This window comes from Physeter macrocephalus, chromosome 18, assembly GCF_002837175.3.
Source record: "Physeter macrocephalus isolate SW-GA chromosome 18, ASM283717v5, whole genome shotgun sequence".
NCBI lineage: Eukaryota > Metazoa > Chordata > Mammalia > Artiodactyla > Physeteridae > Physeter > Physeter macrocephalus.
The window spans coordinates 85,367,774-85,385,159 of record NC_041231.1 but is presented as its reverse complement, the minus strand read 5'-3'; the positions used below and the strand labels follow the sequence as shown (position 1 = coordinate 85,385,159).

Here is a 17,386-nt window from a genome sequence, read left to right as displayed (position 1 = left end):
CCTTTACCTGCTATGAGTGTGACAGGTGGCTTGTTCCTTCATATTCAACACTCTCCCCCACCCTCATCCCCCATGCCCCAGAGACGCCAAAGATGGCTACACTACCCATGGATCTCTCTTTTCCTGTTCAGTCATTGTGCATTGTTGAGTACCTACTGCATGCTCAGCAATGTACCGTCTGTCTTCTGCCCATATCCCAGGAGCCCAGATCCCTAGTTATTGCTCTCTTTGAGGTCTCATTTTTTTTTTTTTTTTTGATTCAAAGATGTCGGGTCCTACCCTTCAGCTCAGTCTATTAGGGCTTCTTCCGTGCTAAAAGCAGTCACACAGGACTTCCTGACCAGGAAACAAAGTCTTGAACTGGAACAGGTTTCTGGTCCTATTTTTGCCTCAAGGGTGGGTCTCTTCTACTCTGACTAGCTTGATCCCCTTATCGCATTCTACTTCCTGCTCAAACCCAGCCCGGTGCCCTGCCTAGTATGATCATGTCATTCTCCTGTCTCACCTTCCTCTTGAACCCTAGTCTATTCCTTCCAAGGCTCAGTATTGTTTTGTTACCTGCTCATAGTTGGCAGAAGAAGAAGTCAACTTCCCAACCCCTCCCATATATGAAGCTATAAAGGCTTCTGCAGCTCTTCCATGATAAAGAAAGAGGCAACAACATCGTGTGGCGGAAGCTTAAGCAGCCCAGGCACCCAGTCTCCCACCCCGCTGAGCTCAAGATTCTTCCCAAGAACACATAGGTAGGAGACCCAAGCTCCTGGAAGCTCCAGCCTTTATCTCTTCACCTTGAACTCCCCTTTCTCAAGAATACTGTTCTTTGCCTTCTAGGTCTTGGCCACATTTGGGATGCAAGCATCTTTTTTACCAGCCACAAAGAGGCAGATCAAGATGCAGAAAAGAAACATTTGCCTTATGTACTGGTTACTGTTGCATCTCCTACTTTTACAATATGGTGAGTGCTTTTCTTTAAAGGTGGGTGGTCTGTGAACTTTGGAGGGGATGTGGGAGATGATGACCAGCACTAGGAATAACTCTGGCTCTCCGCCATAGAGTGAGGGTCATCATTTCACTCCAATCACTTCAGTCTAATAACGTATCACCTGGGAGGCAGTCAGAACACAGTGGTTAAAACTGTGGACTCTGGTCTCCAATTGCCTATGTTTGTATCATGGCTCCATTCTGTTACCAGTACACTTTGGGTGAGTTAACTTCTCTGTGCCTCCGTTTCTGCATCTATAAAATGGTAATAACCTGTGAGATATGGCTGGGGTTTAAATATTAATAACAAGAAGAGCTGACTGTTATTTTAAAATATCACTCTTCTATATTATAAAAACTTAATTTTTCTCGTGTCCTTAACCCCTATTCCACAATCAGCCTCAGTCAGCCTCAGGCCAAGGAGAAAAGGATTCAAGTCAAAACTAACTCCCACTCTGCTCCGCACCTCTGACACTCTATTAAACACTCCTCGGGCCGTCTCCTATTGTGCAACTAGGAAGCATGACTTCTTAGAGAATTCTTATTTTTTTTGGGGGGGCGGTGCCACATGGCTTGCACAATCTCAATTCCCCAACCAGGGATTGAACCCGGGCCACGACAGTGAAAGTGCCAAATCCTAACCACTAGACCATCAGGGTACTGCCCCTAGAATTGATCATTTTGAATCAAAATTAGCCCTCATACAATTTTGACTCAACTATTCTATTCTCCAAAACTTCTCAAATCAAATCCACTCCCTCTTTCATGTCACCCCTACTCTTGTTCATCTCAGTTTCTTATTTAGTTTTACTCATGATTCTAACCTTAACTCCAATTTGTACCCCATTGCAGATTTTAGGGGGCCTTCCCCAAATAGAGCTAAACTCTAATCCTATGTTAGTTCAAATAAGCTACGCATGTGTGGGGTGAGGTGCTAGGAGCTCATGTCCAAATTAATAGTAAAATGAGCCACAAATGAGATAAATTTTGTTTATCTGGGGAGGCTGAGCATCTTTGTCCTTCAAGGTAGTGAGAGGCAAAAAATAGGCACAACCTTAACTCTAGCTGAGCCTTCAAGAAGGTGGAAATGCTTCCCTATACCTGTAGATCTTGAGTTGCAGACCTTAATCTTGGTAGATCTTATATATTTAAGTTACATATAACTTGCTCTTTTCTAACCTTTGCCTTGTAATCAGGAGCCCCTGGAACTTTAATGCATATGTAATCACCCAGATACCTAGGCCTATCTCAGACTCTGATTCATTTAGTCTGGAGTGGTTTGCCTAGAAATCTTTATTTTCAACAAGCTCCCCAGATAATTCTAATATAGGTGTTTTCTGAATAACACTCAGAAATATTTTCCAAGAAAAAGCAATACCACTTTAATAATGAATTAATCAATATATACTAGTTTCACCTGGGTTCTACAACTCCTTTATAATACTTTTTATCTGTGTTGAATATTGTACAGCAGATGATGGAATAAGCTTACTATCAGCGAAATTAGGTCATGTAACCCTGGTGTTGGGGGTGGATGTGGAGGGTGACTTAGCATGGTAGCTAAAAGTGCAGATTCAATGGCCTGGATGCAAATTCCTGTTCTACTACTTACTAGCTGTACAAACTTGGGCAAGTGTCAACATTTCTAAGCCTCAATTTTTTTCATCTTAGCTGTTGATAATAATAATATCTATTTCATTGGGCTGTAGTGAGCATTAAATAGAATTATCCACATAATGAGTTTAACCAACCATTGCGCAGAAAGTATATATGCTCAATATATGTCATCATTTATGATTATCATTAGGCATAACCTCCATTAATGGTAGCACACCTAACCCAACTTCCAGTGAACCCACCACAGCCAACACTGGATCCAGTGCAACCTCCAGTGGGACTAGGACAGCCTCCAACACTACATCCAGCATGACCTATGGTGGTACCAGCACAGCCACCAACTCTGGATCCCAAGTGACCTCCAGTGGATCCAGCACAACCTCCAATACTAAAACCAGCATGACCTCTGGAGGGACCAGCGCAACCTCCAATACTGGATTCAGTGTGACCTCTGGAGGGACCAGCACACCTGCCAATATTGGTTCCAGTATGACCTCCAGTGAGACCAGCATAACCTCCAGTACTGGATCCAGCACAACCTCCAGTGGGACCAGCACGGCCTCCAACACTGGATCCAGTGCAACCACAGGAGGCTCTGGTACACCTTTGTCAACTGGAACACACACAACTTCCAACAGAATTAGCACAAGTGCTGGAACTCCAGTGAGTGAAGTGAAGCCCAGTGGGTTCCTAAAGCCATGGGAAATCTTCTTCATCACTCTGGTCTCGGTTGTAGTGGTTGTGGGATTCTTTGTTGGCCTCTACTTCTGTGTGGTGAGTGCCTAATATATGGGAAATTGCCTGGGGGGAAGGAATAGCAGGAACATAGGGAAATGAGGTATGAATAGTAGGGCCACCAAGTTAGGGATGAGTAGGGAGGAAAGAAAAATCAGGAGAAAGTTACTAAAGAGACATAGCAAGTTAGAACCAGAGGAACCAATCAATGTGCAGAGGAAGCTATTGACTTGTGGGGAAAGGGGAGCAAAAGAAGAAACAAAGACTGGTGGAAGGACTGCTGAATGAGGGAAATGGTTTAAAGGGGGAGAAGATTCCAGAAGGAGTCCCTGGTGAAGGCTTCTCAGGGGTGGGGAGGAATCCAATTCTGAAATGATTCTGCCTTCTTTTTCTAGAGAAACTCCCTGTCCCTGAGAAATTTCTTTGACGCATCTGTTTACTGACTCCATGGCCCCAACCTCGGCCCAGGCCCTGGAGGGAATCAAGGAGTCCACCACCCGTCTAGGTGGAGCCCTAACAGATCCTGGAGGAGACCAGTATCCTCAGTAGCCATGGAGATGAGAGAGAGCCACAATGGGCTCTAAGCAGCTGCTGAAGCCAGAGAGCCACATTCCTCACAGAGGAAGCCAGCCTGGGGGACCAGAGATCTGAGTGTCCTTTTATTCGTCCCCAGGAGTCCCCTCCCAGCTTTGTTTGGGTCTCTGCCAGCCTTGGGGAAGACACTTCCTCCTCTCTTGCTTTTACCAGACACTGGAAAGAGGAGACTCTGATGGTCATTTAGCTAAGAAATAAACACATACAAACTATATCACAGAGAGAATCTGTGTGTGCACACGAGTGGGTGTCTGCTGCGCCGAGTTGAATTTCCCGGTTGTATGAGAGAACCCCATGCTGGAATCCACTTGGCATTCAGAATCTCCACAGTAAAATCCAGAGACATCATCCATATCTGTCCCTTTTTTCAAATCCTTCTTGCCCCAAGCAGGAACCCTGTGCCCCCAAGAATCTCCCAGACTGAGAGGGGAATTGAATTGGGAGAGATAAGAAGGGAGGGCAGGTGCCCGGATCCTACAGGCTCATGGATTAGGCCTGTGGTAGGTAGAGATTATGTTGTAGCACATGCAGAACCCAGAGCATGACAGGAGGAGGTATGCTGTTGGGTGGGGGAAGGGGCGGGGAGGAAGGTCACTCAAAGCCACAGTTTCCAGGCCATTGACATTTGCTCTAGACCTGGGTTACTTGTCAGAATGAAGGTGTTGGTTGATACTCTCACTCTCGGTGCTGCCTTTGGAAGCAGAGAGAAAGTGCTTTCTGTTTTTATCAAGGGAAAGACTTCCTGGCCTGCTAAGATTTCCTTTCAAGAGGGTCATGGCAGAGACACCTGGCGTAAAGCCTGAGATTCTCATGAATTCCCCTCCCACAATGGCTGCACATACCCCTTTCATGGTCTAGGATAGAAGGCTCCCTGATCCTACAGGTCTCAGAGGACAGAGGTGAGCTGCTTTGAAAGGCTGGGTTGCTCTGAATCCATGAGGCCAGTGACACGACTTCCACCGGGGACAGAGCCCTCAGGAGAGAATTAGCAGGTTGTTCGTGGGTTCACCCCAACTCACAGCAGTGGAAACTGCTCTGCCTTCCACCACTCATTGGGTTTCTCAAGTGTCAGCAAACCAGACGGTTGATCCTAGTCAGTGAGGCCATGCTGAGCCATGTACAGGCCCATCATCATCATCATAATCATTATCTTACCTACAGGGATCCAGCAACTGGAAGGAGAAGCTGAATCGAACCCCCAGAAAGTTGCCTCCCACTGGTGTGAACTGTGGAAAGCATAATGTGAAAAATGCGAAAATAAGGCAAGGGAGTCCATTTAGATAATTTTAAAATGTAAAACATGCATTTTCAAGTTTAAAATTGTAATAGACAAATTCAAAGAGGCTGGTTGAGAATAAAGTTAGTTATCTAGAAGAGCAAGTGGGGAAAGTAGCTCAGTTAGATACAACAAACCAGAGATGAAAATCACTGACATAGAAAATAGAAGACACTTGGAGGATTGATTCAGGAGGACTAACACACAAGTAGTAAGATTCAAAACAGAGAAAAAAGGAAGAGATAGACCAGAGGAAGTAAAAGAACAACAGGGAAGAAAGATTTTAGTCTGCAAATTGAAAGGGCTTATTAATAACAACTCTGTAAATATACTAAACCCCATTAACATCTATTTTAAACAGGAGAATATGCTATACAAATTATATCTCAATAAAGCTGTAAAAATATTATTACCCAGCAGGCATATCATGTAAATAAAAATTTTGATTTCCAAAGATAAACAGCAATGGGCACTTTGAGACAGTGGGAGATGAAAAGAGATGAAACCACGGTGAGTAAGTAATTCAGCTTGTGGTTAATTGACATCGTTACACTGTGAACATCTCCCTACTCCCAGAAACTGGAGTGTGTACATAGCGTTAGGAAGCATCATGACTCAACTTTGATCATGGGATCCGCTTACATGGACGAAACATATTTTAACCTGACAAAGCCCCAGCTCACCAAGGAAGTTTGACCCAAGCAGAGGTCTAGGAAGTTGACAGGATTAAGCGCTTTTGCACTGTTGGCCTAGTGCAATGATCTTTAAATGGAGTCTGCCCATACCCTTGGAGGTATATGAAGACTTTGTAAAGAGTATTATGCAGGTTTGGGATATCTTACGGGAATCATCTTCCAGATCTTCAACTTCCATATGTATTTTGTGCCTGTGGTCAAAGCATCTGCTAGTTATACTTTTCTAGCTTTCCTTCTATAGCCACCCACCCACCTTTTACATTCTAGCTCCTATATTATTACAGGGGATTTCCCTAGTTGCAAAAATTTCCAGGGTGCAAATAAAGGGATAATTCAAAATCTCTTCTAATTTTGTCATTGTATACACAGAGTAGGGCTTCATGTTTTCCCTTGCCTCACATAAATTCCTATTAGGGGCTAAAAGAAGTGTAATAAACTGGGAAGTTTTGGACATGTTAAGATGTTATTTATTCAGATATATTGTAGAGTGAGGTTGCAGGGGTGATAAAGATTTCTGCTTAACAATCTCTTCTCTTCCATCTCCTGTCAAAGAATACATCCTTCTGGGGGGAGCAACTCATGAAAGCAGAGCAAACACAGCATCAGTATGAAATAATAAGAGTGGCAGTGCCTTGTTTAACCTAGGCGAAAACCCTATGGCAAATCAACCCACCTTATCTGTCCGTTTACCTATTTTAGAACATTCAAGATTTGTAAAACTTTGCTGGGAAATAGCAACTTACTATGAAGCACACTTCCCTGGCTTATACACCGTTCTCCATAAGGAGAAAGTGTCTCATTCAAGAGTTTCTTGGTTTAGAGCACAGTTGGATATTTTGCATGATTTTCAAGGAGAAAGACATTATAAGTTGTACATTTACTTCCAGCTGATTAATGTTATATCTTTTTAAAAAAATATTTATTTATTTATTTGTTTGTGCTGGGTCTTTAGTTGCGGCAGGTGGGCTCCTTAATTGTGGCTCGCTGGCTCCTTAGTTGTGGCATGTGAACTCTTAGTTGTAGCATGCATGTGGGATCTAGTTCCCTGATCAGGGAGCGAACCTGGCCCCCCTGCACTGGGAGGGCAGAATCTTAACCACTGCGCCACCAGGGAAGTCCTTAATGTTTTATCTTAAGATGAAAGGAAGATCCGGAGGCTGTACAGCATACCTGCTAAGAGCACAGATTGAAGAACTAGAATTTCCAGTTTTAAATCTAAGCTCAGCGTGGCCTCCCACAAATTCCTTCACTTTCCTGGGTCTCAGTTTGCTTATCTGAAAAACTGAGGGTGATAACAGTACCCAATTCATGAGATTGCTGTGAAGCCCTTAGAATAGTACATATGGTAGCACTCTATAAATTTTGTTATTATTTTTTATATTGGGAAGGTTCATGTTGCACATTTTCTTGAAAATATAGAAAAAGATTGCGGAGTTGGAGAAGGGGGAAAGATAAAAACATTGCATAAGAAAAACATTTTCATTTACTTTTCACCAAAATGTTATTGAGGACTGAGAAATTTAACACTTACAAGCCACAGGAAATTTTTTTTACGTTTATAAACATATCTTTTGGTGCAGAGAAGCATGGTAGGGTGATCAACAAAAATCTTACAAGCAAAAAATATTACAGGGGCTTCCCTGGTGGCGCAGTGGTTGCGCATCCGCCTGCCGATGCAGGGGAACGGGGTTCGCGCCCCGGTCTGGGAAGATCCCACATGCCGCGGAGCGGCTGGGCCCGTGAGCCATGGCCGCTGGGCCTGCGCGTCCGGAGCCTGTGCTCCGCAACGGGAGAGGCCGCAGCAGAGGGAGGCCCGCATACCACAAAAAAAAAAAAAAAAAAAAAAAATTACAGTAGAATAATGTAGGGGAAGTAATATCAAGGCAGAATAACAGGGGTAGAAACCAGAGAGGATGGGAGACATAAAAACGGCCTGATGAGGTGCAGAGGTTTCCAGAGCTCAGCCAGGGCTCACAGGCTTTCTAACATTCCCTGTGGAGGCTGAGAGAGCTGTCCCCGCACTCCAGTTCCAGACTGCATTCTGCATTCAGATTTTCACCTGGACTTGCTCCCCCATTCCAATGTATTTTCTTTTTGTTCTGAATTTTTTATTTTACATTTTTTGTTATAGAGAGGTACCTTAAACAATGTGTGGAAGATGGCAGGGTATAAATGATGAAGACCACTCCAACTATACATTATTCCTTTTAAACTCTAAAATGTCCTCGAATTATAGGGCACCACATACAGACTCACTTCCACTGGTTTTCTCCTAAACATGCTGGCACTCTTTTATTCAAAACCAAGAGGTAGGGCTTCCCTGGTGGCGCAGTGGTTGCGCGTCCGCCTGCCGATGCAGGGGAACCGGGTTCGCGCCCCGGTCTGGGAGGATCCCGCATGCCGCGGAGCGGCTGGGCCCGTGAGCCATGGCCGCTGAGCCTGCGTGTCCGGAGCCTGTGCTCCGCAACGGGAGAGGCCACAGCAGAAGGAGGCCCCCATACCACAAAAAAAAAAAAAAAAAAAAAAAAAAAAAAACCAAGAGGTAATAGCAATAATAATGGTAGCTAATATTCATTAAGCACTTACTTTGTGGCAGGTACTATGCGAGCATTTTACATGTGCTATTTCATTTTATCCCCCCAATAACACTATGGGGAAAGTGTTATTATTATCTTCATTTCATATACAAGGACACTATTCATACATAAGGACACTATTCACATTTCATATGCAAGGAGATATAAAGAGGTTAACAAACTTACTGAAGCGCACACAGCAGAGAACCCAGGATCTTTTAATTTCAGGAATCCATGCTTTTAACTGAAAGGCTATATGCTGGATTTCAAAACTGTGGCTCATCCAGAAAAGTTATACCTGGTCTCACAAACATGCATTTCCTTAGTAATACAATGACGGATTCCTGTTCTTTGGTGGCCCATTCCCTGAACACTGGGATGTTGATTTATTTTTGCTTTGCAAATTCCACTGCATTATATTGGTACAGCATAGTAAATTATAATATAGACACAGTGAGGTTATTACTTTATTTGATTTTTCCTTATTTTGATGTTTTCACAATGAGAGAAATAAAAGATAACACACAGATATGAAGAGAGACACAGAGAAGTAAAAAGATTAGGAAGAAAAAAATTTTAATGGGTTCTCTTAAAAAGTGAAAGTCTGTTTCCTTTGTTGTGCAAAAGCTTTTAAGTTTAATTAGGTCACATTTGTTTATTTTTGTTTTTATTTCCATTACTCTAGGTGAAGTATCAAAAAAAAAAAAAATATTGCTGTGATTTACACCAGAGAGTGTTCTGCCTATGTTCTCCTCTAGAAGTTTTATAGTATCTGGTCTTACGTTTACATCTTTAATACATTTTGAGTTTATTTTTGTATGTAGTGTTAGAGAATGTTCTAATTTCATTCTTTACATGTAGCTGTCCAGTTTTCCCAGCACCACTTATGAAGAGACTGTCTTTTCTCCATTGCATATTCTTGCCTCCTTTGTTATAGATTAATTGACCATATAAATGTGGGTTTATTTCTAGGCTTTCTATCCTGTTCCATTGATCTATGTGTTTGTTTTTGGGCCAGTACCATACTGTTTTGATTAGTGTAGGTTTGTAGTATAGTCTGAAGTCAGGGAGCCTGATTCCTCCAGCCCCATTCTTCTTTCTCAAGATTGTTTTGGCGGGCTTCCCTGGTGGCGCAGTGGTTAAGAATCCGCCTGCCACTGCAGGGGACAAGGGTTCAATCCCTGGTCTGGGAAGATCCCACATGCCACGGAGCAACTAAGCCCATGCACCACAAATACTGAGCCTGCACTCTAGAGCCCACATGCCACAACTACTGAAGCCCGTGCGCCTACAGCCTATGTTCCGCAACAAGAGAATACACCATAATGAGAAGCCCGCGCACCGCAACAAAGAGTAGCCCCTGCTCGCCGCGACTAGAGAAAGCCCACGTGCAGCAATGAAGACCCAATGCAGTCAAAAATAAAAAATAAAATAAAATAAAAAAGATTGTTTTGGCTATTCAGGGTCTTTTGTGTTTCCATACAAATTTAAAAATTTTTTGTTCTAGTTCTGTGAAAAATGCCAGTGGTAATTTGATAGGGATTGCATTGAATCTGTAGATTGCCTTGGGTAGTGTGATCATTTTAATGATACTGATTCTTCCAATCCAAGAACACGGTATATATTTCCATCTGTTTGTGTCATCTTCAATTTCTTTCATTGTGTCTTATAGTTTTTGAAGTACAGGTCTTTTGCCTCCTTAGGTAGGTTTATTCCTAGGTATTTTATTCTTTTTGATGCAATGGTAAATGGGATTGTTTCCTTAATTTCCCCTTCTGATCTTTCATTGTTAATGTATAGAAATGCAACAGATTTCTGTATATTAATTTTGTATCCAGCAACTTTATCAAATTCATCGATGAGCTCTAGTAGTTTTCTGGTAGTGTCTTTAGGATTTTCTATGTATAGCCTCATGTCAGCTGCAAACAGTGACAGTTTTACTTCTTCTTCTTCAATTTGGATTCCTTTTATTTCTTTCCCTACTCTGATTGCTGTGGCTAGTACTTCCAAAACTATTTTGAATAAAAGTGGCTAGAATGGGCATCCTTGTCTTGTTCCTGATCTTTGAGAAAATGCTTTCAGCTTTTCACCTTTGAGTATGATGTTAGCTGTGGGTTTGTCACATATAGCCTTTATTATGTTGAGATATATTCCCTCTATGTCCACTTTCTGAAGAGTTTTTTTTTTATCATAAATGGATGTTGAATTTTATCAAAAGCTTTTTCTGCATCTGTTGAGATAATCATATGGTTTTTATTCTTCAGTTTGTTAATGTGGTGTACCACATTGATTGATTTGCTGATATTGAAAAATCTTTGCACACCTGGGATAAATCCCACTTGATCATGGTGTATGATCCTTTTAATATATTGTTGGAGTCAGTTTGCTAGTATTTTGTTGAGGATATTTGCATCTATGTTCATCAGTGACCCTGGCCTGTAATTTTCTTTTTTGTATGATATCTTTGCCTGGTTTTGGTATCAGGGTGATGGTGGCCTCATAGAATGAATTCAGAAGTGTTCTTTCCTCTGCAATTTTTGGAAAAGTTTTAGAAGAATAGGTGTTAACTCTTCTCTAAATGTTTGGTAGAATTCACCTGTGAAGCAATCTGGTCCTGAACTTTTGCTTGTTGGGAGTTTTTTAATTACTGATTTAATTTCAGTACCAGCAATTGGTCTGTTCATATCTTCTATATCTTCCTGGTTCAGTCTTGGGAGACTGTACCTTTCTAAGAATTTGTCCATTTCTTCTAGGTTGTCCATTTTATTGCCGTATAGTTGCTCTTAGTAGTCTCTTATGATCCTTCGTATTTCTATGGTGTCAGTTGTAACCTCTCCTATTTCATTTCTGATTTTATTGGTTTGGGCCATCTCCCTTTTTTTTCTTGATGAGTCTGGCTAAAGGTTTATCAGTTTTGTTTATCTTTTCAAAGAACCATCTTTTAGTTTCATTGATCTTTTCTATTTTTTTTAGTCTCTGTTAAACTTAAAAGCTTTTGCACAGAAAAAGGAACCATAAACAAAACAAAAAGATAACCTACAGATTGGGAGAAAATATTTGCAAACAATACTACCAACAAGGGGTTAATGTCAAAAATATACAAACAGCTCATCCAACTCAATATCAAAAAACAAATAACCTAATCAAAAAATGGGCAGAAGACTTAAATAGATATTTCTCCAAAGAAGACATACAGATGGCCAATAGGTACATGAAAAGATGCTCACATTGCTAATTAGTAGAGAAAGGCAAATCAGAACTACAGTGAGGTGTCATCTCACACCAGTCAGAATGGCCATCATTAAAAAGTCTACAAATAATAAATGCTGGAGAGGGTGTGGAGAAAAAGGAACCCTCTTACACTGTTGGTGGGAATGTAATTGGTACAGTCACTATGGAAAACAGTATGGAGGTTCCTTAAAAAACTAAAAAGGCAGTAACCATATGATCCTGCAATCCCACTCCTGGGCATATATCTGGAGAAAACTCTGATTCGAGAAGATACATGCACCCTAATGTTCATAGCAGCACTATTTACAATAGCCAAGGCATGGAAGCAACCTAAATGTCTATCACAGATAAATGGAAAAAGAAGATGGTGTATACACACACACACACACACACACACACACACACACACACACACACAGAGTGGACTATTACTCAGCCATAAAAAAGAATGAAATAATACCCTTTGCAGCAACATGGATGGACCTAGCGATTATCATATTAAGTGAAGTAAGTCAGACAGAGAAAGACAAATATCATATGATATCACTTATATGTGGAGTCTAAAAAAATGACACAAATGAACTTATTTACAAAACAGAAATAGACTAACAGACTTATGGTTACCAAAGGGGACAGTCAGGGGGAGGGAGATAAATTAGAAGTTTGGATTAACATATACACACTACTATATATAAAACAGGTAAACAACAAGTATACTGTATAGCACAGGGAACTATATTCAATATCTTGTAATAACCTATAATGGAAAAGAATCTGATAAAGAATATATATAGTATATATTATATATATAACTGAATCAATTTTCTGTACACTTGAAACAAACACAACACTGTAAATGAACTATACTTCAATTTTTAAAAATCCTCAAAGCAGGAACAATATGGAAAAGGATAAACCATTCATTTTTATACCTCTGACCTTTTAATATATATCTTCTACAATACATTTGCTGTGCTTTGCTTTGCTTACTGTTATTAATTTTAATTTCAGTTTCAGTAAAATGAAGATAAATACCTGAAAAAAAGTGAAAGTCTGTGATTTCAGTCAACCAGGTGGATTGTGAAATGTGAGAGGAGTACTCTCTTAAAATATCCACATCTTTCTATTTTAGAGGGATACTCTTCTTCCCTAAGAAACATTGACACTTATTACACCCATGACCTTGGCCTGGGTCCACTGTTCTGCAGCCTCGACAATAAACTGAGCCATGGAGGGGCCTGTGGCCTTGGCCATGAAGAAAACTACAATGTGGGCCATGAATTGAGCCACAGTCATGAAGGTGATTGTGGAAATGAGCCATCAAGGTGTCTACTGTGGAAGCCATGATGGAAACCACAGGCCTGGGGCCATGAAAGAGACGATGGAAAAGGCCACACCAGTGACAACCACAGGGCAGACCTTAGAGGAGGTCATTGAAGAGGGCATGGCTGTGGACACTGGATTATAGGAGACATTCTAAGGGAGGAAACCTTGGCAGAGGAAAGGGTCATGGAGGAGAAGACAAAGAACAATGATTGGGGAGTGTGTCAAGATGGGAGACCAGAAAGTTCCCAGAGAATGGCCATAGGTTATGGCCTGGGTCAAGGACAGGACCAAGGAAAGCCTCTCCATGTCTGCCCAAGAAGGTAACTCAGGCAGCGTATTGTTTTGGAAGAGACCCACAGCCTCATCAGGCTTAGAGTGATGTCAAGTAAATGTATTCCCTTGGCTCTCCCCATAACTCAGAATCCCAGGATCAAGGAGGTTGCTTGACAGGTCGTCGGGATGGGCACAGTGACTACTCTTATGGCAGCTGCTTCCTCATCTTCCCTCCTCCCAGGTCACTTCAATGCCCTCCAGAGCTTGACTTTGTCCTTAAAAAGACTCTTCCTCCCTTCTTGTTTCTCCTCCAGATGTTGTGTGATGAAGAAGAAAATTACTAGACAGTCTAAGAAATGAAGATACTCTAAAAAATAAAAGTTTATTAATGTATGTTGTATCCAGATGAAATGCTTATCTTTTAAACTTTGTGTTTGTTTTGCCATTGTTCTTTGCTTCTGAGTGACTTCTGTGAGTTTTTTAATATACCACCATTTAATCTTCACAACAACCCTATGAAGTTCAGATTATAATCCCCACTAAAAAGATGAGAAAAGTGCTAATATATGAGTAAACCTGCACTGTAAAACAAGCCCTGTAACTCTAATTGGTTGTAGAGAAAACATCTTTCTACTTAGAAATGTTATTGGGATGTTTACCCTTAGAGCAGGGTGCGGAGATCCCAATACAGACTTGTTACTGACCACACTCCTCATCCATCCCCCACATGGGACTTCCTATCGCAGACAGTGGACAGATCAACTACCAAGCCCTTTCCTAGGGCATCCTAGAATCTAGATTCCTGACCACTCCCCATCCAACACCACATTTTCTACCACATTCCATTCTCTTCCTGCTTTTAAAACTCAGCCATTCACAGTTCTCTCATATCTTAGATATAAGCTCCAAAATAACACAAATTTATTTGTTTTGTTTACTGGAGTACAATGTCTGGCACATAGTAGGAAATCACTAAATATTTGTGGGATGAATCTTCATCTCCTGCTTGTCAGCTCACTTCCATCAGGCCTCACATGCAGTGAACATTCTTTCACCCAAACATTTAAATAATCTGAAATTCAGGGGAATTCAGGGGAATTCCCTGGCATCCAGTGGTTAGGACTACATGCTCTCATTGCCGAGGGCCTGAGTTTGATCCCCGGTCAGGGAACTAAAATCCCACAAGCAGCATGACGCTCCAAAAAAAAAAAAAAGAATCTGCAATGGTTCCTCTTCCAGGAAGCCTCCATGGCTGGAGGGGGTAGAGACAGCTTGTTTTGATTACACATAGTATCAAATTAGAACTCAAATTTTTAATGATTGCTGTGCTGCAGAAATCCTGAAATTTTAACAATTTGGGGTCCTTGCAAACAGGTATACACTGACACTGGTACACCACTGGTCCCATCTCCTCAACAGCCCAAGCCCCGCTCTCCCCACCCCCACCTCCCATGCCTCAGAGATCCCACAGTCTATCCGTGAGTCTCTCTTCCCACCTCATTCAAGATGTGTGCCTACCGCATGTTCACCAGCACCCAGAGGTCCCGGCCGCCGTCCCCATTCACAGTGAATCTCACTTTATGTGTCCTTCCAACTAAGGTCTGCTCATCAAGTCTACCTTCTCACACCCTGCCCCCACACAGTTATCCCAGTTACTCAGGACTTCTCTCCAGGAAACAAGGTCTTGAGCTAGAACAGGTTTTTAGCCCCATCCCTGCCTCAGAGGGTGGAGTCTGAGTCCCCTCCACTTTGACAACATGATCCCCTTGAACTGTACTACTTCCTGCTCCTCCCGAGGCCCTGCCTAATGCGACCATGTCACTCTCCATTCTCACGGATCTCCTGGCCTGTATAACTCTCCTCTCTGAGTTCAGGTATTCTGTTACCTGCCCACAGCTGGAAGAACAACAGGCCATATACCCAGCCCCGGCCCAACCCAGATGACGCTATAAAGACCTTCTTTGAAAGAGAAAGAAAGAGGTGGCATTCTGTGGAGGGATCCTAAGGGACCAGGCATCCAGCATCCCCAGTCTGCAACCCCAGGTGCTGCCTACTGGTGTTTTTCTTCCCATTGTAGACCCATTCTTTGGAGACCAAAACCCCCAGAACTCCAGCCTCAGATCTCCAACTTGAGACTCTTCTTTCTCAAGACCCTCAGTTCTTTTTCTTTCCTTTCTAGGCCTAATCACATTTGGGACTCAGGAACGCTCCTTTCCAGGCTTGGAAGGCAGAGAATCTCAAGATGAAGAGAAAAACATATTCCCTTGAATGCTGGCTGTTGTTTCATCTTCTACTACTTTTAGGAAATAGTGAGTAATTTTGTTTAAAAGAAGATAATCTTGAAGTTTGAGTAGTGTTTGGGGGAAGTGTTGTCCAGTCCTGGGATGCACACTCTTCCTGTTAGCTCTCATTCTCATCAAACAAGTAAGGACCAATATTTTGCTCTATTCTCTTCAATCCAACCCAGCATTTGTTCTCTATTCTGTTCCCAGTAACAACTCTTCTGCCCAGAAGTCTGGACTATTTCTTCTGTAATCAACCAATCCCAAATACAGATGCATTGGAGTTGGAAGGGATCTTAAAGTTAATGCCTGATAACCCACAGTAGGCAGGAATCCATTTCCAACATCTCTGACAGCAGTCACCTTCCCTCTAATTAAACTTGTCAGGGGGCTGTTCCACACTTGCACAGATTGAATTTTTTCTAGAATTTGCCCCTCCTTGACTTTGACTCATTTGTTTATGCCCTGAACAAAACAAATCTATTCCCTGTCCATAGGCCAGCTTCCCATCTCAATTTCTCACTAAGTTTCTCTCTCTTTCTATTTTTTTTTTTTTTTTTTTTTTGCTGCACCACGCAGTTTGTAGGATCTTAGTTCCCAGACCACGGATTGAATCCATGTCCTTGGCAGTGAAAGCACGGAGTCCTAACCACTGAACTGCCAGGAAATTCCCCTAGTTTCTCTCTTGACTCTGTCTGACCATAACCCTAATCAGAGGCATTAACAAGAAGTTTTTGGACTCTTCCCCTAAATCTAAATTTGTAATATATTTTTTTAACATCTTTACTGGAGTATAATTGCTTTACAATGGTGTGTTAGTTTCTGCTGTATAACAAAGTGAATCAGTTATACATATATCCCCAAATCTCTTCCCTCTTGCGTCTCCATCCCTCCCGATCCCACCCCTCTAGGTGGTCACAAAGCACTGAGCTGATCTTCCTGTGCCATGCGGCTGCTTCCCACTAGCTATCTATTCTACATTTGGTAGTGTATATATGTCCATGCCACTCTCTCACTTCATCACAGCTTACCCTTCCCCCTCCCCGTGTCCTCAAGTCCATTCTCTAGTAGGTCTTTATTCCCATTCTGCCCCTAGGTTCTTCATGACCTTTTTTTTTTTTTTTTAGATTCCATATATATGTGTTAGCATACAGTATTTGGTTTTCTCTTTCTGACTTACTTCACTGTGTATGACAGACTCTAGGTCCATCCACCTCACTACAAATAACTCAATTTTGTTTCTTTTTATGGCTGAGTAATATTCCATTGTATATATGTGCCACATCTTCTTTATCTATTTCTTCTGTAATCAACCAATCCCAAATACAGATGCATTGGAGTTGGAAGGGATCTTAAAGTTAATGCCTGATAACCCACAGTAGGCAGGAATCCATTTCCAACATCTCTGACAGCAGTCACCTTCCCTCTAATTAAACTTGTCAGGGGGCTGTTCCACACTTGCACAGATTGAATTTTTTCTAGAATTTGCCCCTCCTTGACTTTGACTCATTTGTTTATGCCCTGAACAAAACAAATCTATTCCCTGTCCATAGGCCAGCTTCCCATCTCAATTTCTCACTAAGTTTCTCTCTCTTTCTATTTTTTTTTTTTTTTTTTTTTTGCTGCACCACGCAGTTTGTAGGATCTTAGTTCCCAGACCACGGATTGAATCCATGTCCTTGGCAGTGAAAGCACGGAGTCCTAACCACTGAACTGCCAGGAAATTCCCCTAGTTTCTCTCTTGACTCTGTCTGACCATAACCCTAATCAGAGGCATTAACAAGAAGTTTTTGGACTCTT

At 41.9% G+C, this 17,386-nt stretch overlaps 1 protein-coding gene across 2 annotated transcripts; it reads left to right on the top strand.

Moving 5' to 3' along the window:
* Positions 1–591: 591 nt before the first annotated feature.
* MUC21 (mucin 21, cell surface associated) lies at positions 592–4,180 on the top strand. 2 transcript variants are annotated; one of them, XM_055080113.1, is made up of 4 exons: positions 592–743; positions 832–955; positions 2,789–3,261; positions 3,729–4,180. In XM_055080113.1, exons 2-4 carry the CDS (start codon positions 850–852, stop codon positions 3,774–3,776), a joined length of 627 nt encoding a protein of 208 aa, XP_054936088.1. In that variant the 5' UTR covers positions 592–743; positions 832–849; the 3' UTR covers positions 3,777–4,180. The 2 variants fall into 2 exon arrangements, with proteins under 2 accessions (XP_054936088.1, XP_007106411.3); XM_007106349.3 differs by having other exon boundaries at positions 2,789–3,372; positions 3,729–4,179.
* The last annotated feature ends 13,206 nt before the right edge of the window (positions 4,181–17,386 follow it).

Excerpts from the sequence above, each read along its gene's own strand:
- MUC21 (XM_007106349.3), top strand. The coding sequence starts at position 850 with ATGCAAGCATCTTTTTTACCAGCCACAAAGAGGCAGATCAAGATGCAG. Across the intron at positions 956-2,788 it reads TCTCCTACTTTTACAATATG|GCATAACCTCCATTAATGGT; the intron begins GTGAGTGCTTTT and ends GATTATCATTAG. Across the intron at positions 3,373-3,728 it reads TTGGCCTCTACTTCTGTGTG|AGAAACTCCCTGTCCCTGAG; the intron begins GTGAGTGCCTAA and ends TTCTTTTTCTAG.